The 21,302-nt window shown below is 32.4% G+C and overlaps 1 protein-coding gene across 3 annotated transcripts; it reads right to left on the reverse strand.

Annotated features, from left to right (window-relative positions):
• Window positions 1-3,941: 3,941 nt before the first annotated feature.
• Window positions 3,942-20,238, reverse strand: LOC132735560 (SH2 domain-containing protein 6-like). 3 transcript variants are annotated; one of them, XR_009626470.1, is made up of 11 exons: window positions 20,125-20,195; window positions 15,607-15,654; window positions 12,041-12,145; window positions 10,616-10,655; window positions 10,031-10,081; window positions 9,023-9,100; window positions 8,496-8,572; window positions 7,863-7,943; window positions 7,448-7,600; window positions 5,967-6,787; window positions 3,942-5,928 (listed from the first exon to the last, which is right to left on the reverse strand). XR_009626470.1 is itself a non-coding variant. In XM_060722512.1 (10 exons), the coding sequence occupies exons 1-10, from the start codon at window positions 20,158-20,160 to the stop codon at window positions 6,683-6,685; spliced, it is 774 nt and encodes a 257-aa protein (XP_060578495.1). In that variant the 5' UTR covers window positions 20,161-20,195; the 3' UTR covers window positions 3,942-6,682. The 3 variants fall into 3 exon arrangements, 2 of the variants coding, with proteins under 2 accessions (XP_060578495.1, XP_060578496.1); XM_060722512.1 differs by having other exon boundaries at window positions 3,942-6,787; XM_060722513.1 differs by lacking the exon at window positions 15,607-15,654 and having other exon boundaries at window positions 3,942-6,787; window positions 20,125-20,238.
• Window positions 20,239-21,302: the final 1,064 nt, after the last annotated feature.

A 21,302-nucleotide genomic window follows, 5' to 3' on the forward strand; every position in this document is an offset into this window, starting at 1 on the left:
CAATCGAATAATACTTAAGAGAAATTGTGTTATATGAAAATTTGAGCCGCGTCACGACAAAACCAACATAATGGGTTTGCGACCAGAATGGATCAAGACAAGCCTGCGCATCCACGCAGTCTGATCAGGATCCATGCTGTTCGCTATCAGTTTCTCTACTTGTTATATTGTTTGTAAGCGAACAGCATGGATGCTGATCAGACTGCGCGGATGCGCAGGCTGGTCTGGATCCATGCAAGTCACAAACCCATTATGTTGGTTTTGTCGTGACGCGGCTCAAATAATGATACATATAGGACCTGTTACGTTTATAGCTTGCGATATATAAACAAATGATACTTGTAGTATCAGGCAATTCGGGATTTATGGGATCATGATTATTATGGAAGACATCATTTTCAGATTTGTACACCAATAGTACAGTACGTAGGCCTACTCTCTCTGATACGCTCCTGGTTTCGTACGATATTTATAAATGGTTACTGACGGGTTAAGGTCGATACACATAAAAATGCAAGCGATTGACTATTAACGCTTTGTCTTTCCTTTATCTAGACTATTCTATGCTTGTCACTTGAAAATAAAATACGTAGATATGATTACAAAAATGGATTTTTTTTGTTGTAGTCTTTTATTTTGGTAGTATATTTCGCAATCTCATTTAAATAGTCACTTTTCAATTGTGTACACATGTACATTATATATACATTTATTTGCTTTTAGGTCTAGTATTAGCCGAGATAAGCTGAAAAAGTTATTTCCTGCTTTTGAGTTTAAGTCTCGGAAATGACAACTTATAATGCCAGACGATTCAGGAAATAATGAAATATATCTAAGCATGTGTAAAATAAAGATTTGCGATGAGTAAAATGTTGGCCTTTAAACCAGTTTGTTAAATATATCATAAATGGACTGAAACCATTTATCACTTTTAGGGAAAGTTTCAAAACATGTATTGACTGAATTTAGCGAACAGTGCAGAGTACTGCAGATCATTCTCAAACGGCACGGACGGCCGGTTGATCTTCATCTGAACTGGTTTGCATGGGTAGAAGGCCAAAGTTTTATTAACTTTTCACCTTGAACACAACAAATTCCGCCCCTCCATAGAAATATACCTTTTATGATTTTAGTACGAAATATAATAAGCTTAAATTTAGCCTTCTCCAAATTTATATGCAAATCATCGATTTGATATGTTTTGAATAGTTTAACCCTGCACCAAAGAATTCCGTATTCACTTATCAAAATAAATCCTATAAATTTACTCATGTGTATATATTCTATATTATATAGATCTACAAAAAAGTTATTCAAAACTCCGAGCGCTGTATTAAATATTTTCTGTTCAAAGGTGAGAAAAAGAGAAAAAAAGAGAAAAAAAAAGTTTTTGAAGGCGGTATTGTAATCTGTACGTGCGTGTTTTCACTCAAGTGCAAGAAATCTTTACAACGTACGTTAACTTTTAATTTTATTAGTTCAAGTTGAATAAAAAAATGATAAGATAATCTGAAAATTTTCAATCGTCATTTATTTTTTAAAGGCCCATTATGCCCCAGAAATAATTTATTTTTTATGTATCAAAAGCCTTTCCTGTTAAAGTTTCAAAACGTTTCTCATTGGCCAATTACCTAATTGGTAATATGTATATTTTAAGTGATTAGGTATTTTGTGTGGAAGTCAAAATACTTCATTGGCTATATTTTGCTATTTTTTGTGTCGATTACTTTCACATTCAGTGCTACTTTCTTTAGGTTATATATAAGCATCTAACATGTATGAACATGCAGTTTAAAAAACAGTAATTAAATGTTGGAGAACCCATACGTATATATGCCCTTTCTAAAGAAAGAATTATCTTTTCATTTCTGAGGCATGCCTTTAAAAGAAACACTTTCTAAGTGTTGATGTATTACTAATGTAGTTTAATTTATAAAATGTTTTGTTGTTATTGTTTTTTTGCACTTTTTGTCTTGTTTTTTCTTCTTCGTAATTTAATGTAACTCTGTCATATTAATTAATCGTCAGTCTTGTTTGTTGTGCAAATAATTTTTACATGTATTTATGTACATTGTAATGGTTTGACGCTTATAAATATATAAACAGCTTAAACGAAGCGACGTATGTAATGTAAGTAGTAAAAAGTGGTAAATCATAAATATTTGACGGTGAATGTCAATAAATTTTGTCACTTCACTCGACTAACTATAGTTCTTTCTAAATATTTGAGATAGTGTCCTCCTCATTCTTGCTATGTTAGAGCTAGTAAGGGGAGAAATTTGTTAAAACCCAAAACTACAACTCTTTGCGAGAAAGGGATCACTGAATATGCCCATTAACTATATTATGTACATCCAGTCGTGCCAAAGCTAGATTCTGAGATGTTTCTGTTCTGGGTCAGAATACCGAGACACAATTATCACAATATCTCAACCCGAAACACAATTAGTTAATATATACTTTTCGCACTCTTTGTCACACTGCATGCTTTATATATCCACAAACAAAATAAACCTTAATTTATTATTTAGTTCATTTCAATGCCGTTCTCGTCAAAATATAACCCTCATAGCTGAACATTTCTCGGTATACCAGTTCACGAGTTTTCTCCCCTACTTTATATAATATTAGCAATAATAAAGAAATGGTTCTGTACCGTCTGTACGTGTAATAAGGGTATTTCATATTGTTGAGTTAAATAATGAAATTTATTGGACGAATACACAGCTGAGATGCTAGCTGAGTCCAATATAGTTTATTTTCATATTTGTGTACGAGTCGGAGTCCAAGTACTCAACAATATGTAATGGCCTCTTTATTCTACACTGCCAATTTTAGGAAGACTATATGAGTGTAGGACTCATCGTAGTGCTTTTTTCTGCCTTATTATTTTCACGGGAGGGCTTTTGTCCGCCAAGTCATTTTAACGGGATTTTGTCCGCCCTGTTATTTTTACGGCAGGGCTTTGTCCGCCCTGTCATTTTCACGGGAGGGCTTTTGTCCGCCTTGTCATTTTTTGAGGGGAGGGCTTTTGTCCGTTTTCCAGACTATATAGGTCTATAATTTATATATAACAGGTTTATATATATACACACACATAATATATTAATTTAAAAAAGAAACAGCAACAAACAATTGTTTTGCATTTTATTACCCGGTTTAGTAGTGTGGCTTCCAGTAAAATGGAACTTTTAAATATGGACAATGAAAAGTACAACACAAATTGAAAACAAGGTTAGATGTAGTGCTATATGTACATTTGATATACATTTTCTGGACCAAAATTGATCCTTGTTTTGATACGTACTGGCAAAGGTTTCTCATGAAATATTAAAATAGACTAATATACGTTTGCTTTTATGATCGCCAATGTGTGCGTTGCCTTGTGATATCTACTAAACTACATCATCTAATTTGAAACTTACATAGAACAGTCCATGATTGAATCTCTTTCAAATTTGTTTAAAATTTTAAATAAATCCATTTCACGCATGATTACCATTGCAGCCATAAATAAAACTTTTTTAAAAATCGTCCTAATTAATCTGCATTACAAGGAGTGACCCACTACTAGTAGTGAAATTTGTTCAAATTATGTTCTTTCGATCAAACTTGGTAGTAATTACTTTCAGTCACTGATTTATATTGCAAAACTCTTAAAATTTCACTATGTGTGTGATTGATGCCGACACCAGCGTTTATTGACATTTAAGGTGTGAAGAACTGAGAGATTGTGGTGGCACCAGTGACTGACATTAAAGAGTGGAGATTGTGGTGTCACCAAGGAATATGACATTAATTAAGGTGTTGAGATGGTGCCGGCACCAGAGAATGTGGGGTTTTGGTGGCAACAGTGTTTCTGACATGAATGCTTTTCATGGGATCAACAAAGTTTTTAAATTCACTGAAGGTCTGAGGTACAAAGGGAAAACAGATACACATTTAAAATTGGATGTTGTATGATTTATTTTTCATGTTTTTGTATAAAAAAGTGAACAAATATAAAAATACTTTATACATAATGATAATTTTCGTAAAATAATGTAAGTATATATAAAAACCTATAGTACAACACCCAAACTTTCAGTCAAATAATGGTTAAAACATCTATTGCTGCATTTAATGCAAAACTTACCCTTTGTACTTATAAAGAAGTCATATAATAAGTCACATATGCCACTGGTATAAAACCAGGACCAACACGCTTTTCAGCCCAAACTCTATACTGCAGGTTTTTTAAAGCGGCCTTCAGATTTTTTGTTGTTGGAAAAACAATTCTGTGTTGTATCAAAACAATTAATTCTGTAATATCATCTTGGAAAAATGCATCATATCACTGTTAAGCCTTCTTCAAAACAAAGTCCAGAGAGCTATTTATAGCGCGCCAGTTACGTTAGTTTCTAAAAATAGAAGATTGCTTCTAAAAATAGAAGATTGCCGCTTTATTTATTTACAAATAGAGAGCGGACTGGTAGATAAGATGAATTGAGGGGTTTCCTTGTTGTTTATGTATTTTATAATCGCAATTTTCATTTTTCTAAATTTATTCTTTTGTTTTGACAATTATATGGAACAATTTATCTAAAAAAGATATTACAGTATTTAACCTATAGAAAAGCCGAAGGCCGCTTTAAAGTGCTGTTTTGATACTAAAACACTTCAGTCTAAAAATGGACAGTTCTCAATTAAATACTGAGCAAGTTTTTTTTATATAAATTTAGTATGACATGGGTTGAAAACATACCCAAGCATTCACAAGCAAGACACTTCAAAAATTTTGGTTAACATTATTAACATCATCAGCAACAACAACCAATCTCAACAAAAAAATTCATTTAAACTGTCTGCTACAGCAACTTCTCTCACAGTTTATCATGCAAGCAATTAAATTTCTCAGGTTTTTTTCTTCTCTTCCAAATCAAATAAAGAAGACATTGTTAAATTGGTTATTATATAATAATAACAAAACAGTTAAATGCTGTCTCAAGATATAATTGCTACTTTCATCAAATTGGAGCAAAATACATGTAATTACAATGTATTGCAGTTTGATTTTTTAACACATCACTAATCAGAAATATTTGAAAAAAATTTGACAATAATCATATTGAAAAATATATGATTTTTCTTTCTGTTAAAAAAATAAAAAGACATAAAATAAAATTGTATACATTAGAAATAAGTTAAAAAACAGAGTCTTTTAATTAGATGTCTGTTTAAAAGACCCTGGTGGTAAGCTTAATATCTTATTATTATCAATCACCCCTGGGAAAATATTTATAAGATGTTTTGTAGTGACACATGATTTAAATTATACATGTATATAGATAAAAATATATTATAAAAATATTTACAGGTGGAATGAACTGTTCTATTTGGAATGATTGTACATGTACACAAACGTATAATTTATAGTCTATGGTTCTACTTGTATCTAAATAATTTAATTATTGGCCCTGCCTCCAGCACACAAAAACGTATGAATATGCAAATGAATATAATCAAAATAAATCTTTGGCCCTGCCTCCAGCAGACAAATGTTTATGAATATGCAAATTAATGAAAATTCAAACTTTAAGCCCTGCCTCCAGCATGCAAATAAATATGAATATGCAAATTGTTTAATTTTCAAACTTTAGGCCCTGCATCAAGCATACAAATACTAAAAAATTATTGAAATGAATTCAAAACTTTGGCTCTGCCCCAGCATAAAAAGCAACAGCAAAATATATATTAATTTTATAGATATCTTTTTTTACAATTCTGATATCTCATTGTAATTTCTAGATATTATATGTGTTTTACTTTGAACTGCACAAACATTATGATTTTTCAGTGCTTCAGGTGATTCATCTTTAACAGATGATTTATCCTCTACCAGGATATTTATTTTCCAACAGATGATTCCTCTTCTAACAGATGATTTATCTTCTAACAGATGATTTGTCTTCTAACAGATGATTTACCTTCTAACAGATGTTTATCTTCAAACAGATAATTTATCCTCTACTAAATCATTCATCTTCTAACAGAATATTTATCTTTCAACAGATGATTGTTATATTAACAGATGTTTCAATATGGTATTATTACCTATGTTATATCACTAATTTTACCAGGTAAACCGGTATATTTTCCACAAACTTCAGTGTCAGAGAATCACTGCTGGTTCTGTAAGGGCTTATTTCCATGAGATTCGCAACATTTTACTCGGAGTACACTGCAAGTACACTTCAAGTACACTACAAGTACATTTCAAGTACACTACAAGTGCACTACCAGTACACTTCAAGTACAATACCAATACACTACAAGTACACTTCAATTACATGACTGTTAGAACTAAGATTCGTTAAGCACTGTTATTTCAATGACAAAGAGACACGCATGGTTTTTATTTTGTTAAGATTTAACATTCAAGAGTATCACTGTCATTTTCCATCAATGTTATGACATGGGTTCCACGTACAAACTTAATGAATACAATTGAGTTTAGATGTTACACATTGACAATGATTTACTGAAATGTAATTAAATGGGTCTTCCTAAATTTATAATAACAATTGTTTTCAATAATCATCACTAGATTTTTAACTGTCATTTAATGTCAATTATCACTGTAATTTTGTAAGCAATCTATTCAATGTGAGAAACTAGGTTATAAAACAATAATGTGACAGCACTAAGATTTTGGTAAAGATTTCACTAATTTAGTTTCTGCACCACCAGATAAAACAAGAATGTTCTGTTTAAACATGTTCACAAGGTCTAATAGTGAAGAAAATGCCTGAAATTAAAAGAAAACATAGATACTTAGACAACACAATCCACAAATATAAAGGGAGGTAATTCAATTAAAAGCAGTACAGAGTTATGCATCATGAATAACTCCTTTACATCTGCACACTAAATTTTGTATAGAAATGAAGATACAATTAAATGATTTGATTCAATTGCAATGCATTGAAACAAAAATGATATGATATTAAAATGGCAACAAAACCAATATGGCAATCACTGTAAATTTAATCTACAGGGGTGATGGGTTCTGTTGAGTCTGGATATATTAACATTTATATTAACACTGGCCCCTTTTTGGAGCTTTTCTTGTGTAGGAAGATGTCAGATTGCTGTAAGTAAAACCACCCACCTCCTGTACTTTATGACATCATCACATTATTTTTCATTTCAACAGATATTCATTGCATTGTTAATGAATTTTCACACTTTAATTACTCTATCTATTTATGGTTATATCATACAAGTTTACCAACTTTCAGTATATAATATTTTATTTAAAACTAGCAAGTCGGCAATACTGTTTCTTTATTATATGGATGTCATAATAAGATCTTTTAACATCAAAACTGGAAAAGTTGGCCATAGTTGTATCACCTTATAATGGACATTGTCACCTTTGAATAAAGTACAAAAAAGTTCAACTTACCTTTTCACCTTCTTTTTCCTCTTTGCCAACAGCCAGCAAATTATCAGATCTGCGCCTTATTGGAAGATTATAACATTTACCATGGAAGAAAATTTGTAATGTATATGGCTGATCACTACCCTGCGAACTTTTACGTATCAAATACATTCCATCCTGAAATTAAAACATCACCTTTCTTATATAATGCTCTATTTTTTTCCAAGATCTTAAGGAATTTTCTAGAATTACAAATGAATACCATTCAGAGGTTCATTGCCCACATTAAAAGAATGTAGCAACTAAGAACTAAACATGTATTATATCATAACAAATAAATAACATGTAATAATGAACACATATAATAACACTATTATATTTATACGTACAGATGTATATTCAACTTGAATGTTTAATATACAATAAAAAACCAACTTACTATACTGAGCTGTTTTAATTTGATTTCTGCATCTATCCTCTTGATGTTGCCATGGTACCATTTCTGTCTTAAAAGGTCTGACTATAAAAGACAAAACAAAAAAACCCAAACCATTATAAAAATGCTGTTAAAAGGGGAATTCAATCAGAATTTTCAGCACATTTACATTTAACCTGCTGGTCGTAATAAATTTCACCAATGTCTTGCCCAGTGCATACCCAAGAGCAGCTGACTGATCTAATCTGAGCAGAAGCGACGTTGCCTCATGTACAATTTTCATAGTTGTATCATCGAACTTATGATTCTTTATCTAATACAAATTTATTTTAGTAGACTGTGTAGGAAGCTCATATAAGCTTATTGAAACACTCTCAAATTTTTTCATGGAACTAACCAGTACTAAGCAATATGTGTTAAGTTTCTTGCTCAAGGAAACAATTGTGAAGGGTTTGAACCCACAAAATCAGCAATCCTTAGATTACAAGTCAGACCCATTAACCAGTCAGCCAAGGCGCCATTTTGATTCTTTGCGACTGACTTCATACAAACAAGATCAAAGACCTATAACAAAAACTATTGCTACTGGCACAGTGTACTAGTATTAAAGAGAGGCAAGTGAGCATATTTATATACCTCTGTAAGTTCGGCTTTTTGAGGAGTTGTAGATTTGGCTGCATGTGGTTTCTCGGGTTCTCTCCTTTCAGGGGTCACTAAGATAAAACAAAACAGTATTAGACCAATCTGTTAACAACAAAATAAAGCTTGCATGCAATTTCAATATACATGTTGTTTTACATTTCTTTTACATTTAAACACAACAATTTTTTTGGGTAAATTTTAAAGAAATTTGATATCTATCTTACTGATTACAATCTGGAATGTGTATGTTGAAAAAAAAGAAGTAATAATCAAAATGCCAAGATTTTAAAAAGGGGGACTGCATAAATAATGTATAAGCTAAATTCAGCATAACATATCATTATTCCTTCAAATGTCAATTTGGCCCATACTTTAATTATTAACTGGAGCACAAATAGGTTCTGTTTTATGCTGATAACAGTTCTTTGTTATAATGTCCACTACTATCCACCCCAAAAAGTGGGGGCAAAAAAAAATATTATAATTAACAATTTGTCAATTTTAAATCATTTACTACCAACCTGCAGGAGGTGGGGGTAGGGAACGTCCTTGTCTCGGCGACTGTTGAGCCGGTGAGTGTTGGGCCGGTTCTTTAACACCTGTAAAATAAGAGGGTTTCAATAACATTCATGCAAACATTATAGTTTAATGAAGAAGAATAAGAAGTATTTAAACTATATTTGTTTGTTTGTTTAATTGGGCTGTACGGCACACCAACACAGTATAGGTCATATGGCAACGTTCCAGCTTTACTGGTGGAGGAAGACCTCAGGTGCCCTTCCGTGCATTATTTCAGGCACGAAAGGGCACCCGGGTAAAACCACCGACGTTCCATAAGCTAGCTGGATAGCTTCCTCACATGAAAGAATCCTTGTCGAGATTCGAACCCACAGCGGTGAGGGGCAAGTGGTTTGAAGTCAACGACCTTAACCACTTGGCCATGGATGCCCCCATTTAAAATATATATTTACTCCTATCTTGTTATTCATCAGAACTACTAGAAATACATATAAAACATTTTGCAACGATTAGTATTAAAACGTAACAGAATAATATATGTTTTAGATAAATAAAGATTAAGTTAAGTTTTAATGCAGATAAATAAAGATGATGCAACCTTGAGTTTCAAGCAGATAATACACTACCGTTAAATAGAAGTACGGATAAAACAGCATGAAAAATACCACTAAATGAAGTCTGAGTATTCAATTTTGCAGCCATCTTTTTTTTTAAATTCAAAATGTGATGCAGCTATTATAATAATAATAATTTTTTTTTTTGTATGAAAAATGATCCAAAATTGTGTGAAGTTTTGCAACACTTTTCACTCAAGTCAAACAAAATTCTGAGTATATTTCTTGATCATTTTTGCATATCTTTCTGTTTTAAGTGACCCAGCTGATCTATGTAAAAAAAATTCAAATTATATGTTTATGTTTTTAAGCTTTTGGAGTTCAATAGAGTTCCTTAAAGTAATTCAGAAGAATTAAAATGGAGATCACTGAAAACCCTGAAATCATAACACTTACCATTTGATACTGGAAATACTGGAACCCCAACTTTTTTCTTCATTTGTGGCACTGGAAAAAAAAATCACTTATTTATTCCATATTTGATAAATGTAAAGAAGAATAGTTGTTAAACAAGAAGAATCTTTAAAAAGATACTTGGACAAGGTACAACTGATTTTACTTGCATGGTGTCATGAGGTATGCACATGTTTTTCTGGGATCGTGGGCATTATTGGTTGTTTCGTCATTTTAGAATGTCATTTTATAATTGGTAAATTCTTCTGTTGAATAAATTATTTATTGGGAGGAAATTCACAGGTCTCAAATATCCAGAAAGTTAACTTTGTTTCAAATACTGCTTTAGATTATTTTGTAATTTGGACATGTTTACATTTCAGAAAGATCCTTTAAATTATTATACTAATTTTAGAATGGTCAATGAGTTTTCGGGTTTCAGTTTGTAATTTTGAAATGACCAATGAAAATCATTCTAATATTCAGTACTTCCCTGTAAATTTTACAGGAAGTCAAACCAATCTCAGATGGAATTCGTCTGAAAAAAATAGCAATGTAGTAAATGAGAATTGATTTTTGGTCACTGACCTTTGATTTCTTCATCCTCCACAGGTGGTTCCACAGGGGCCTGAAAAATATTAATAATATGGACTGCAGGCATGAGAAAACAGCCCTAAACATCAATTACTTTTTTTTGTAATTAACATATTAAATTTTTTTGAAGAAATTCAATTCTATATAGCCCTTGAAATAAACAAAAACATCTTTTGAAATTTGCTTATTGTTATCTATTCATATTTATCTTTAACATTTCATGGGTAATACACTTTTCTAACACTATCGGAAATTTTTCTATACAAACAAAGAAGGCCTGAAGCACAATGCATTATACTACAACAATGCACTCGCTGTTCTTATTACGTCCCTGTGTATTTTCAAATAAACACACTGACCATTTTGTTTGAAAAATCTGATAAATAAAAAGCATTTTTTTGACGAATTTTGTTGTGAAAACTATCTAGAATGATAGAAATGGTCTAACTAAGAACATGAATCTGAACACCAATATCTTTAATTCAATCGTTAACGCTGTACAGACGTTTTAAGTGTTGTTTTACGTGATGTCACAATGTAGCGCCAAACATCACGTGCAAAACTATCAAATCAAGAACACTATTTCAATGTTGCAAACAGTTAAATTTCACATTTATTTCACTATTAATACTTTGTTATTTGCTTGAAAAATATAGAGTGAAATAAAATAAACAGGCAAAGTTTTATTAACGTTTTTAAAATTTGTTATTCTCAAAATGTTTCTACACACGGTAGATTTAACGACAGTTTTTTTCAACCCGCTGGAACAGCCTTTAAAGAACGTTTCTATTGGAACTAACTTCGAGGCAAAAACAAATTCAACCACCAAACATAAAGTCCAACTATAAAATAATTATTATATTATTTCTTGATGTGTAAGAATGGAAATAGATATTAATTCTTTGTGCATTATAGAATAATAATGCACATTTTTTCGTTCAAATGTTTTGTAATTAATCACTCGGCCTTCGTGATTATATCACTACGTATTTGAACTCAAACCGTGCATTATTCTACAATAATGCACTCAGAATTGATGTCTATTTCCTAATTATTTTTTTTTTTCATTGAAAATGTTAACATTTTTTGATGTCATGTATTAAATGAGCCGCGTCATGACAAAACCAACGTAACGCGTCCGCGCATTCTGATCAGGATCCATGCTGTTAGCTATCAGTTTCTCTATTTGTAATAGAGTTTGTAAGCTAACAGCATGGATCCTGATCAGACTGCGTGGATGCGCAGGCTGGTCTGGATCCATGCTGGTCGCAAACCCATTATGTTGGTTTTGTCATGACACGGCTCATATGATGTCTAGTCGCTTTCTCATGCTGATTATTTCAAATTTTTATTTATTTTATTAGTAAAATAGTACCATTGATCTCAATGCTCATGGACATGAATTTTTTAAGTACAAACCTTCCTGTCATCACTAGTTTTTCTGCCTTGCGATTTGGGTTCACCAGGTAGAGGCATGGCCCCTCGTCTAGGTCCTCTGTCAGGTTTACTTTTAGCACTGGGTAACTAAAAAATTAAATATATAAATTGTCTGAATACTAACACATTTGGAAATATTTAAATCTTGTAATTTTCTAACAATTTGAGAGAAGTTTCAAATCATTTCCACAAATTTCTTGGTTTGAGAAAAAATATTATTTTTACTATGAAAGAAATTTCAAACAAAAAAACTAAAAACAATTTTTATAAACAAATTACTATGATATGCAAAATTTTCATGTTGAATTTGCAGAAATTATTTACTTGAATTTTTGTTTCCACAACAGGAAAAAATTTCTTTATCAAAACTTGAGAATATTTGTTTAAAAGATCACAGCTAAGTGACACTAGCCTTCCTTATTGCAATACTAATTTAAAAAACAAACAAACAAACAAAAAACAACAACAACAACTACAGAAAAACAACAACAAAAAACAACAAGAAACAACAAAGAAACAAAATAAATAATAACAACTCGCTAAATATGAAACATAATTTATAGAGAGCTAAGTTTTTTTTTTAAGATGCTTTTATATTGAAATATTTCACAAGAAAAGTATCTCATTGACTAGTTACAAAAATTTTAAGGATTACTCATGAACTTGTAAGTTTACTAAAATTTACAACAGATTTTATAATTTAATGTACTAAAATACTTTCTATATCAATTTTCATTTTTTTTTTAAACATTGAATACAAAAATGCTCATTGCCTTAGAGCTAAAACTATTCCGTTATACTATATAATCTAAAGCATTGATTATGTATGATAATGTATGCTAATAGCATAATTGAGCCGCGCTGTCGCTGTCAGTTTCTCCACTTGTAATAGAGTTGGTAAGCGAACAGCATGGATCCTGATCAGACTGCACAGACACAAAGGCTGGTCTGGATCCATGCTGGTCGCAAACCCATTATGTTGGTTTTGTCATGGCACGGCTCATATGTTAAACATGTTCTTATACACATGTATGTAACTTTTGTAAGCAACAAACACTTTTTTTTTATTTTGCTAGATATCAAAATGCCCAAATTGCAAGCTGGTAAATTAACAACAACCAAAAGAACAAACAAACACTTCTTTTCATATCTTAAATGAAATTCATAAAAAAAGCCAATAAGAAAACATGTTGAGTGTACACTGTTAAAAGATCAATTATATAAAATATTAATCATTCTGCATTTTCTTCAGTACATTATAACATATCTAGGCAATGCAAATATACATGTATGTGTATAGCGTTAAACATAAGGCATGATCTGATGCTATTTTGCTATGGAATGTTTATAAAGATTTGAGCTGCGCCATGACAAAACCAACATAATGTATTTGCGACCAGCATGGATCAAGACAAGCATGTGCATCCGAGCAGTCTGATCAGGATCTGTGCTGTTCGCTTACAAATCCTGTAACAAGTAGAGAAACTGATAGCGAACAGCATGGATCCTGATCAGACTGCGCGGATGCGCAGTCTGATCAGGATCCATGCTGGTCGCAAACGCATTATGTTGGTTTTGTCATGACGCGGTCATTTCTTCATTTTATAGTTCAATAGAATTTAGCACATAATATGTGCCCTCAGCAGTCAGATCAGAAATCAGCTAGCTCAACAGCAGTAATTTTGACATCCCAAAACTTTGACATAGACTGGTTTAAATTTACACTAAAAGGGAAGTCTACTATACATATATAGGGGAAGAAAGTTAAAGCATGAATTTTCCATATTTTTTTCAGTGTTTAAATGGATAATCAAACATAAGTCAAAATTTTCATAAATAACCAAAATACATTGTATGCTTATTCAATAAACAGTGAATGTAAATAATTACTCGACAATGCCTCCTTCAGCATAGACTTTTATCGACCATTAGGACAATAATAATTTCAATGTTGTCAAGTCAATTTAATTTGAGCAAAAATATATCAATTTTTGAAATTGCGCACTCTCAGATTTTTGTACAGACTATGAAACACTGGGATTATTTGCAGGTAAGGTGATGGCAAGATGGTAATGCAGGTACAAATGACAAGCTGGGCATAACTTTAACAACAAGATCATTTCTAGCCAACTTTAACAATAAGATCATTTCTAGCCAACTTTTGCCATAATTTATCATGACCAATTTAATCTACATCAATCTATACAGGTACATGGCATCAATATTAAACTAGGGTTTACAATTAGAAGTCAACTCAAAACGTATAATACAACAGGCATTATACAACATTTTGGAAGTATTTGATATACATTGTACAATATAGAAAGGATTGTATTGTGTTGTTGGGAACCCTTATCAATAATACATTGTATTATGGGGATTGCATAATATTCAGAGGGATTGTGTGCAAGTTTTTTCATAGGTTATAATAAGCAATTGAGAGGGATTACATTTTGTTGTTGCAAGGGTGCAGTGACTATTTGAAATTACTGCAAGACCTGCATTTGTTGAATCTTGCATCAATCTACTGGGGATTACATTAAACTGTTGCAGCTTGCATTACACTAATGTGGGATTGCATAAATTGTTGTATCTTCTATCAAACTAAGGCGGATTGCATTCAGTTTTTGCATATTGCATCAAACTACTAAGGGGAATGCATTCAATTTTTGCATCTAGCATCAAACTACTGAGGGGGTTGTATTAAGTTCTTGCATATTGCATCAAACTATTGAAGGGAGGGATTGCTCATAAAAGACTTACAATATGCAAAGTTTGTGTATAGTTATTGGAAAAACTTGCCTAAACACAATGACAGTATTTGAATGTAGAGACTGACAAGATCTGCCTCATAAAAGCAGTGTCAGGGAGTTTGTTTCACTATTCTTAGGGCTTTAATTACTTGTAAATTATAAAACACTAGACCGGACATAATTATGTTAAAGTCATTGACAGAATTTTGTGAAAAGTGGTGGTACAAAATTTTTACTAAAAGTCAAAAGGGTAACAACTATATCAAAATATATGACAGAGTTATGTATTCTTGCCTGCAAGGAAATATGAAAGTCATAGATAATGTTTTTTAAATTTCATTGCAGTATAGTGATAAAGTAGGGTAATTTAAAAACCTCAAAGTGACCTTGATGTGGACTAGCATTCCAGGTGAGGAGATAAACTATTGCTGCGAGTTAGTGGTAACCATACTAGACTGGCAATCTAGAGACCAGAGATTCGACTCCCGACTGCTTTGTGCCGTTTTTTTTTTGGTGATTTTTCTGTGTTTAATTTCCTGCTCATGACTGTCTTTCTTTCATATATACATATATGTATATTTATGTCTATATTTAGATAGTCATATCTAAACTTTTATGAACTAGCAGGCGTAACAGCATTTTACTTATAAGCCAAGCGCTAATATTTTGATAATGTTTCGCCTAATACACTGCTAAACTTAATCATAAACAAAATTGTAGCGGTAATTATATTTTGGAGTGAAAGACATGAGGTAAAGTTCTGCTAAAGGTGCTTTGAATAAATGTTTCATTTACCATACTGGTGGGTACACTGACACTTTCCTGTACAATATCTATGTAATCCTGCCAGATTTACAATCAAGCAAAATGTTCATATAAAAATATAACTAAACATAGTACAGCACATATCTTATTAAATATACATGTATATATATATAACAAATATTAAAAACATACATAAAACAAAGAAAACCTCCTTTCTGAAACAAGAAATGTGCCTTTAACTAAAGAGTATTACATCTTATGTAAGTTTAAAATTAAATACTATGCACTGGGAGAGAAAAAAATATGTAGACGTCCATTTAGTATATTCATTTACCTCAATTTATAAACAAAAAATGTAATATAACTAAGACATCATTCAGTTTGTTGGTTGGTTTTTCACTTTTTTTTCATACCAATTTTAGTGATAATATGGTGCATTAATATCACTTATATAAACTACTCTATTCTGTAACCAGAACTTATCCGATTTCTCAACAAGTAATAGTCAACGTCTCCACACATGTCATTTGAAACAACAGTGGAGGACTTTACTATGATGGTAAGATGTATGGTCATCAAAATAACCCATTATATACTGTTTGAGAAAGTAACTGTTTATCAATATACATGTATGTGCATGGGATAGTTAAAATTCCCTTACTTAAGCATGGAGAAAACACTATAAATTTTATCATTTTTTTTTCTTCTTTGACTTATCAAAATATTTTTTATACCATACAAAAAAGTGATAAGATGCACTGAAAAGATAGTATAAGTTGTATCAACTAAGCTGTGTGTTTGCCTACTAAGTGCTTATTCTATTTCGGAGTGTAATTCTTCCAATAAAAAATGAGCCGCATCATGACAAAACCAACGTCATGCGTTTGCGACCAGCATGGATCCAGACCAGCCTGCGCATCCGCGCACTCTGATCAGGATCCATGCTGTTCGCTATCAGTTTCTCTACTTGTAATAGGGTTAGTAAGCGACCAGCATGGATCCTGATCAGACTGCGCGGATGCGCAGGCTGGTCTGGATCCATGCTGGTCGCAAACACATTATGTTGGTTTTGTCGTGACGCGGCTCAAATAATGTCACAGGAATTCCATATTTGCCACTTAAAGGGACCCTAAACTTTAACTTGATAAAAAGTGAATCTAGTTTAGTTAAGCTTTTATATGTATGATGGCATAGCTATTGACTGCTGATTAACCCATATAACATGCATTTGTTCACCTAAATAATACAACAAAATATTTTCTTTTTAAGAAGTTACAGTATGTATCCTTATGGCAAAATATTTAGAGAGGTTACATATCATATCCCTATGGTTATTTTTTCAAAAGTTACAAAACATATCCCTGCGTACAAATTTTTCTGCAAATATCAATACAGATACCTGTGGGCAAATTTTAGGCAACTTACAATGCATATTTATGTGGCTATTATTTTCAAAGTAGTTTCAATAAATATTCCTCTAATCAAATGTTCAAGAAGTTACAATACATCTCCCTGAGGCTGTATTTCCCAGAAGTTACAACATTTATTACCATGTTACCATTATAATATTCTAGATGTTACCAGGCATATTTACATGTATATACATAAAATGATTGTTTAACATGCTATACAAATCAATACAGCCATTAAGCTAAACAGACCATATAAATAGTGAAGAATGAGTAGAGGAGGAGAACTATGATGTGAAAACCAAACAGATTGTGAAATCATTATTTATCATAGCTACAAGATAACATTGCCAACATTGAAGAGAAATCACATCTGATATTAGGGGTGCAACGATACAGCCAAACCCGTATTGCGATATATTGCGATATAGACAGCCTGTATTGCGATACGTATTGTGGTACAGTGTATACTAAAATAATTAAAGAAAACAGTAAAACGTAAGCTATATTTCAACTCTTCTTATTATTCTTTTAGAACACATACAGTCATGTATCTATTTATAGAATGAATAAGTACCCTGTGTCCTTGAGGTTTAAATGTTTTTCTTAAGAAATATCAACATGTCAACAACTTCTGAAAAGTACGTACGTGACGGTAGGTCGTATCTAGGGTCTAAAACACGAATCATATCCTTAAATCCATCATTTGAGACAACACTAAACGGTCGAAGATCATTAACAATGAATTTTCCGACGGCTTGCGTTATGTCCTTATACCGCTGACTTGTAGGCTTGTATTTGGAAGTCTGCCCAAAAGAACTCATAATTGTCGGCTGCTTTACGGTTGACACTGTTGCCGCGATCAAACTAGTACCAGACTTGCATGCACCTTGTTGCAGATTGATTTTGTGGTGTTGAGTCAAATGTGTATTTAGATTTGTGGTCCCTCCACTGTAGCGAATATCCATCTTACATTTTTTACAAACGGCTGTGCCGTCCTCAATTTTTCTTGTAGATTTTCTTTTTTTTAAGTTGAATTCCATCCATGTTTTTCTTTTAGCTTTCTCATTTTCAATTAGTTCAAAATCTTCTTTTTCCATTTTTTTATTTCAGTTAATCAACAATTTTAATCAGTCCTAACTTAAATTGCGTAACTGTGTGTAATTTAATAAAGCGTGATCAAAGCCGCACTCTGAAAATGACGTCACACGATTCTGCTACTCGCGCAGTAAGATCAAAGAGCTTCGTCAGGAAAAGTTCGCGGCGGCGTTTCTTTATACATCACAGGGATCGACTAGTGTCGGCAATCTTTTCATGTTTCATTGATGTTTTGTTTTTGATGTCGTAAATCGTTGCTTACTGATTCAAAATTGAAGTTTCTACATTCATGTTATTTCGGCATAAATATTAAAGAAAAAACCGCAATACAGGGCAGCTGCACCGCGGTACGTATCGACCCGAGACTGTATTGCAATATACCGGTATACCGGTATATCGTTGCACCACTATCTGATATATTGGTAAAGAAAGCACAAATGAGCCGCGTCACGACAAAACCAATATAATGGGTTTGCGACCAGCATGGATCCAGACCAGCCTGCGCATCCGCGCAGTCTGATCAGGATCCATGCTGTTCGCTTACAAAACCTATAGAAAGTAGAGAAACTGATAGCGAACAGCATGGATCCTGATCAGACTGCGCAGATGCTCAGGCTGGTCTGGATCTATGCTGGTCGCAAACGCACTATGTTGCTTTTATCATGACGTGGCTCAAATATTTAAGACAGAACACGAGGCATACCAATCACAGAGCATCAAATTAAGTTCCACTTTCTTAGATAATATTCATATGTCAATAATTAGAAATATTGTCTTCAATTACTCAGACACAATTACCACAAAAACATGATATATCTATAGCTTCAAATGACAAATTTATGTCTAAAATCAAGCAGATTTATTGATATATTACACTTATTTGAACAGATTTTTATGTCTGAACAATAAAATTTGTACAAGTGATAATGTAAAAATCTGCCGTAATAAAAAGTTGTTCAGTATTGCTAAATACTTTCAATAAATCACTTGTTATCAAATAAATCATGCAATTATAACAAATATTTGTCATTAAACCTAGCTGTATCAGCTTGACAATCCAGTTTGTTTTGTTTTTGGATTTTTATGTCAGACACGATAAAAGTCATATACCCTCTTTCCAGCATAACTGGTGGGTGGAGGAAGACATCAGGTTACCACATCATGCATTATTTCAGGCACAAGCTGGTACTTAATTAAACCACCAATCATCTGTAAGCTAGCTGGATAGCTTTCTCACATGAAATAATCCAAAGACCCTGATGGCATTTGTTTCAAATAAATTTCAAGTAAACAATCTTAACCACTCAGCTGTGGAAGCACAAGAAAACAACAATGACTATATTAGTATTTCTCAAGTCATTCTAGACTGCACCAGCACTGGTGATATATATCCCTCACCCAATTTCTTTGGGGGACTTGAACCCACAACCCCAAGCATTATACGGCAGTCACCATAAGCACAATGCATTCTGCTCTCAAATAATGTATTTCAAGGAATGTTAGCAAAGCCTTTAAACATAATGTTCATGTCTAAATAAAAGAATATTTTCTAAAATTAAGAGTTTCTTATGAGTATTGTATGTGACACAGAACTGACAGGAATATAAATTCACATTATTAAAGAATATTACAAAATTCATACAATTCAAAAGATTTGAGAGCTTGCTGCAAAAACTGTTTAACCTTTAACCTTTGTTCTCATACCTATACCATACTGGACCTTTCCCACCAGTATAGAACCAGGTCACTTTGCACTTTCAGGCAGTGTGACCGGACTTTATACCACTGTATGACCAATCTAAAAAAAAATTCTTGATATCCCCAAAAATAAAAATGGGATAATTCCAAAATGAAATCTGGATAAGCATGTTAAAGAAACTCATAAAGGTTAGAAACAATTTTTTTGCACCATTTTTCAAGAATCATCTTAAATATGCATCAGATATGATTTGTTAATGTAAACAAAACAGTATTAAGTTTTTTGTGAAGAAGTTAGTTAAAAAGCAAGCCAAAGCAATGAAGAATGGATTATATATGTTACCGGCATAGATGGTGGTGTAGAAATCTCTTGTTCCATATCTAAATAGTCATCTTGGTCCTGTAGTTAATATTAGGTGATGTTTAAGTCATGTAAAAAAAGTCAGGGAACTTTCTGATAATGATGGCAGATATCATTTCTGATAATAAACTTATCTTCATTTTTAAAAACAAAAAATGATCTGTTTCTCTCAAGTTCTCAAATCTATAATAATCCACAGATTATTTGTAACCCCAGTCCTCTCACCTAGAAATAGCTTGGACCATACATGTACACAAAACCAGATAATAACAAGAATTTGTAACAGAGTTACCAACGTCCCCCGCCCCGGGAGTTTTATATGAAGCATAAAATTGTGCTATTTCAAAAGATTGAGGTATGGATCTCAGGACATTCAGTCCAAAATTATGATCAATGCTAGATCTGCAAATGTAACAATAAATTTGTTAAAAAAATAAAATGAAACACGGAATTTAAAAATCTATCATGTTAAGCTTTGACCTCTAAGTGTGAACTTGACCTTGGAGATAGGGAGCAGGTGTTGTGCATGACATAAACGTCTCATTATTGTGACTATTGTGCCAAGTTATTTCAAAAATCCCTTGAACTATGAAGAAGTTCTAGATTCAACACAAAATATACCCTATAACAGACTATGTTAATTTTTTACCTCTAAGTGTGACCTTGACCTTGGAGGTAGGGATGCAGGTATTGCGCATGACACATCCTCTTTATTATAGTGACTATTTGTGCGAAGTATTTTCACAATCCTTTGATCTATGAAAAATTATAGACCTGACACAAAATATACCCTGTAACAGACTATGTAAAGTATTTGACCTCCAAGTGTGACCTTGACCTTGGAGGTAGGTGACCGGTTTTTGCGCATGACACATCATCTGATTATTGTTAACAATTATGGCAAGTATTTACAAAAGTCCTTCATAGATAAGAAAGTTATGGACTGGACACGACATATACCCTCAAATAGACAATGTTGACCTTGAATGAACAAGTACGACCTTGACCCTGAAGGTACGGATCTGGTTGTTGCGCATGACACATCGTCTTATTATAACAAAACATTTGTGCCAAGTTATCTCAAATTCCTTTGATAAATGACAAAGATATGGACTGGACACGAAATATACCCTGTAACAGACTATGTTAATATTTGACCT

Source organism: Ruditapes philippinarum, unplaced genomic scaffold (assembly GCF_026571515.1).
Source record: "Ruditapes philippinarum isolate M1 unplaced genomic scaffold, ASM2657151v2 ctg2534_1_1_1_1, whole genome shotgun sequence".
NCBI classification, from domain to species: domain Eukaryota; kingdom Metazoa; phylum Mollusca; class Bivalvia; order Venerida; family Veneridae; genus Ruditapes; species Ruditapes philippinarum.